At 50.9% G+C, this 4,340-nt stretch overlaps 4 protein-coding genes across 4 annotated transcripts; 3 read left to right on the top strand and 1 right to left on the bottom strand.

Moving 5' to 3' along the window:
- The first annotated feature begins 371 nt into the window (after nucleotides 1-371).
- Nucleotides 372-888, top strand: ASPGLDRAFT_1282280 (uncharacterized protein). The gene has a single exon (XM_022540777.1). It carries the CDS (start codon nucleotides 473-475, stop codon nucleotides 755-757), a length of 285 nt encoding a protein of 94 aa, XP_022395152.1. The 5' UTR covers nucleotides 372-472; the 3' UTR covers nucleotides 758-888.
- Nucleotides 886-1,558, top strand: ASPGLDRAFT_1282379 (uncharacterized protein). The gene is made up of 2 exons (XM_022540780.1): nucleotides 886-1,301; nucleotides 1,349-1,558. Exons 1-2 carry the CDS (start codon nucleotides 1,014-1,016, stop codon nucleotides 1,385-1,387), a joined length of 327 nt encoding a protein of 108 aa, XP_022395151.1. The 5' UTR covers nucleotides 886-1,013; the 3' UTR covers nucleotides 1,388-1,558.
- A 45-nt stretch (nucleotides 1,559-1,603) lies between these two features.
- Nucleotides 1,604-2,442, top strand: ASPGLDRAFT_1282282 (uncharacterized protein). Its single transcript, XM_022540778.1, has 2 exons — nucleotides 1,604-2,013; nucleotides 2,070-2,442. Exons 1-2 carry the CDS (start codon nucleotides 1,729-1,731, stop codon nucleotides 2,190-2,192), a joined length of 408 nt encoding a protein of 135 aa, XP_022395150.1. The 5' UTR covers nucleotides 1,604-1,728; the 3' UTR covers nucleotides 2,193-2,442.
- On the bottom strand, nucleotides 2,209-2,475 carry ASPGLDRAFT_138887 (uncharacterized protein; the record flags this gene model as incomplete). The annotated part of the gene is made up of 1 exon (XM_022541657.1): nucleotides 2,209-2,475. One exon carries the CDS (start codon nucleotides 2,473-2,475, stop codon nucleotides 2,209-2,211), a length of 267 nt encoding a protein of 88 aa, XP_022395149.1.
- Nucleotides 2,476-4,340: the final 1,865 nt, after the last annotated feature.

Here is a 4,340-nt window from a genome sequence, read left to right as displayed (position 1 = left end):
CATATACTTCTCATAACACTCACTGCGCTATCTATAGACCTTCTCTCACAATCCTAATCGCTCTTTTTATCAGGATAGCCTCAGTGAGACGTTATTTCACTCCAACATGCCTCCAAAATGAACTATGCAGAACTCAAATGCAGAGCAAACAAACAACAGAGTCCCTGACAATCCACACATTACCAATACTACGGAACCCCCCCAAGTCAAGTGAACACAGGAGCGCGACCTGTGGAATGCCACCATACCAGAAATCAATGCAGCTATAGAAAGAGTGCAGGAAAAGGAAATTTGATGAATAAAACTACAAGAACTACAAGAAATTGAACAGCAATTGCACCAACAAGACCATATACCCTTTCATGAGATGATCAACGCACATCCATCTGAACCTTCCGCACCTGCATCCAAGATTGATTTCCCAACTTGACCAAGTACACCTTCAACCTCAGTTAGTGCATGAACTGAATCCATGCACTTCAAGAAACCTCCACCCAGCATCCAGAATGTCTCCACCTTCAACACTTCAGGCAACAAGGAACTCAAGACATTCATGAACAAATTGACAAATCACTTTGAGATGTATCATGACTATTTTGCACTCAATGAAAAAGGCAAGATAGCAACTGCAGCAGCATTCCTCAGCAATGACTTGATCAATCACTGGATGCATGAGAGGAAGAGCAATCCAGATGCTACTTGGGAAACTTTTCAAGCCTTCTGCCAAAGAGAAACTGCAGATCCATGTCTCCAATGATGCAATGCAGCACTAAACTACCATAGGGCAAACCAAAGAGAATATCAATCAGTAACTGAATTTGCCAATGTTCTGGACAGCCTGGAAGAGCAAGCAGGACTGAGTTACAAAGACCACCAATGAAAAGTACACCTGCTAGTATGATTGTACAAACCCATCTGCAGGTTAGCCCAACAAATGCAGGGTGAACCTGAAGAGTACCACAGTTATATCTCTTGGCTCTGCAGCATTGAAGACAACATCCCAGGCAGACCTCATGTACTCAACAGTGCCAAGAGAAACTGCTACAGCAGAAAATACCAAGAGAGAAAGAACACCAACTCCTCCACACCTCAAGATCGCCCAAGAAATCAATGGACAGGTGAAAAGCGCAAAAGAGATCCCAATGATGGACAAAAACCTCAATTTTGTTGGAAGTGCAAGAAAGGACCACACCCACCAAATGAATGCCACAGTGTGCCATGGAAAAAAGACTTTGGCAAGCCAAAAAACTAGATGGACCAGTACTGGGAGCTGCTACTGTACTGGGCATTGCCGCACTGCAGCCTGAACAGACTGAATGAAAACACCTGACATTCACTGTTTTGGTAGAGACACCCCAAGGACCAAAATCAGCATATTGCCTCCTAGACAGCAGAGCTGAAGCAAACTTCATACAACAGCATTGGGCCAAGCAACACCTCCCTGACATTGATAGCCCAGTGTGCCAAGTGAGGGCCATCAATGACACCACTGTCAAATCATATGGCTCATGAGAACTACACCTCACAATTGGCAATACACATATGGAACTTCAAGACCACATCAAGATAATGGAATCAGTCGACATGACTGAATATGACCTCATATTAGGCTACCCCTGGCTCAAACAGGTAGACCCAGATATACAATGGTCTGAGAAACATTGGTTCTACTGATCCTGCAGAGACAGACAGAACAACATCAGTGTCATCTCCCCACAGACCTGCGCCATGCTACTTGAACAGGGTGACTCAGTCTATATGATACAGCCCCATCATGAACAGAGAACAACATATATCAACACAGGATACTTGGCTGCTGCATCCATGGATGAAAAACCTGCAGACAAACCAGGAATACCACTGCAATATATTGATTATGTGCATGTCTTCTCAGAACATGAGGCAGGCATCCTTGCCTCCCATGGGGACCATGACCATGCAATTGAATTAGAACTGGATAAACCTCCTCCATTGAAACCAATATACCCCCTATCACAAAATGAGCTTGGAGTTGTATGGGAATACCTGCAGAAAGCCCTTGAGTTAGGCTGGATCTGACCTTCCACAAGTCCCGCAGGTGCCCTGATTCTCTTTGCACCCAAGAAGGATGGCAGTCTCCGCCTATGTGTGGATTACTGGGGTCTAAATTTGATCACCATCAAAAACTGCTATCCAATTCCTCTCATCAGTGAGATCATGGATCGCCTATCAGGTGCCAAAATCTTTACTCAGCTTGACCTGCGCGATGCATACCACCACATCAGAATCCACATGGGTGATGAATGGAAAACAGCCTTCCACACAAGATATGGACATTTTGAATACCAAGTCATGCCATTTGGCCTTGCCAATGCACTGGCAACTTTTCAATCTTACATACACTGAGCCCTCAGCGGCCTTCTTGACACATGTTGTATTGTATACCTTGATGACATCCTCATCTACTCCTGCACTGAGGAGGAGCACATTCAGCATGTGCACATGGTGTTAGAATGCCTGCAAAAGTACCAACTATACTGCAAATTGAGTAAGTGCGCATTCCATATGGATATTGTGAACTTCTTGGGTTTTGTGATTAGTCTGCAGGGCGTCTCAATGGAGTGTGAATGAGTTGATACCATCTTGGACTGGCCAGCCCCTGTGAGTGTGCATGACATCCTCATGTTGATTGATTGATTGATTGATTCAAGTTTATAGTCCATATCCAGCTCCTGGGGCTATGACAGACTGTCCGTGCCTGGACGGGGGTCTCCCCCCGTCCCTTTTGGTTTCACTACTTTATATTACATTCTCATACCTGTTCCTCGCCCCGAAAACCGGCCTTTCTGCCCGGGGCATTTGGGCGCAGGGCTGGGCCCCTAGCCCTCCTCGTCTTCTTCACTTGTTGGGCCGTATGGCCCCCCCCGTTACCCTTCTTCCCCGGTCCTTTCTTCCCCAGTCCCTTCTTCCCCTGTCCCTTCTTCTCCCGTTCCTTCTATCTCCAGTGCCTCCCATCCCCATTCATCTTGTCTCCGGGCTTCGTCCTGGGCTGCCCTGGGGGATCGGGCTCCCATGCCCGTGTCCCGTAGGAACTGTAGAATGGCTGGGGTAGCCCTGGGGTCCCCAAACAGTCTTACCTCTGGGTGCGCCTCCCCTGTGGCTGGCCCGGGTGCCCCGGCGTCCCGCAGGCTCCGGAGGAGAGTTCTCCGGGGCCCTGCATTCTTTCGGCATTCCAGGAGTAGATGATATACTGATTCCCTGGGTGCCCCGCAGCCTTGGCAGGCTTGTGATTCCCGGGCTTGTATCCTCTGGAGGTGGGGCCCAATGGCCGCGTGGCCTGTTTTGAGCTGATAGTACTGACTGGCTAGGGCTTTGGGGGCCCCTGCGGCCCTAGGGTCCAGCTTCCAGCCTTGTTGGGGCCTGTATTTCCTCTGGGTGATTGGTGCTCGCTTGGCCAAGGCCTCTTGGAGCCATTTCCCCCGCGCCTTGCTGGTGGCCTCTGTCTGGGCCCTCCGGAGGTGGGCTAGGGATATTTGGCCCTGGGGATCCTGCGGGGTCCTTGCTGCTGCGGCCTTTGCTGCCTGGTCTGCCTTCTCATTGCCCTCCACCCCACAGTGCCCGGGGACCCACTGGATAGCTACCACTTGGCCCCGGGCAATCAGTGCCTGGGCCAGGTTTGCTGCTTCTATTGCCGCAGCCTGCCCTGGGCTCGTTCTGGTGTGCCTTAGTCGGGCTATGGCTGCCTGGGAGTCTAGGAGGATAGTAACTGGGCCTCTTGTGGTGTGCCGTGTGGCGTGTTTTAGGGCATCCACCACTCCCATCAGCTCTGCATCAAAGACCTCTGCTCCCTTGCCCATGGGCTTCCCTTGGGTGTGCCATGGGCCGCATCCCTGGGTTTTCCAGGCTATACCTGCACCCACACGGCCATCATCCAATCTTGAGCCGTCAGACCAAAAGGTTCCCTCTGGGGGTATCCTTTGGGCATCCTCCTTGGCCTGGTCAGCTTGCGGGATTCTGATAGTCCCTGGGAATCCCCTGCCTTCGGGCTCTGCTTGCTCAAAGCCCCCAGAGGGGTCTATTGCCATGGTTTGGTTCACCTTCCATGCCAGATACTGTCCCAGGGGCCTCGGGGGGCGTCCCCCAGCCCATGCCCGATCATTAGTTGGTTGCTCCTCTGGCTGCGCATGGCAGTCTCCTTCCCGGAAAGTGATTGGGAGGATCCCCCGGGCTGGTTGGGTCTCTGGTAGGCCCATTAGTCGGACCGCATATGATCGTTGGCGGGCATCTAGTAGGCTGGATGCAGGTTCTAGGGCTGCCTCCCGTACTAGAGGGCCAATTGGGGTGGTCTTGAAAGCTCCTGT

This window comes from Aspergillus glaucus, assembly GCF_001890805.1.
Source record: "Aspergillus glaucus CBS 516.65 unplaced genomic scaffold ASPGLscaffold_50, whole genome shotgun sequence".
In the NCBI taxonomy this organism is placed as follows: Eukaryota; Fungi; Ascomycota; class Eurotiomycetes; order Eurotiales; family Aspergillaceae; genus Aspergillus; species Aspergillus glaucus.
This window is presented reverse-complemented; position numbering and strand designations above follow the sequence as displayed.

Coding starts and splice junctions, on each gene's coding strand:
- ASPGLDRAFT_1282379 (XM_022540780.1), top strand. CDS start 1,014: ATGTACTCAACAGTGCCAAGAGAAACTGCTACAGCAGAAAATACCAAG. Junction 1,302..1,348: donor CTGGGCATTGCCGCACTGCA/GCCTGAACAGAC, acceptor CTGTTTTGGTAG/AGACACCCCAAGGACCAAAA.
- ASPGLDRAFT_1282282 (XM_022540778.1), top strand. CDS start 1,729: ATGCTACTTGAACAGGGTGACTCAGTCTATATGATACAGCCCCATCAT. Junction 2,014..2,069: donor CACAAAATGAGCTTGGAGTT/GTATGGGAATAC, acceptor ACCTTCCACAAG/TCCCGCAGGTGCCCTGATTC.
- ASPGLDRAFT_1282280 (XM_022540777.1), top strand. CDS start 473: ATGCACTTCAAGAAACCTCCACCCAGCATCCAGAATGTCTCCACCTTC.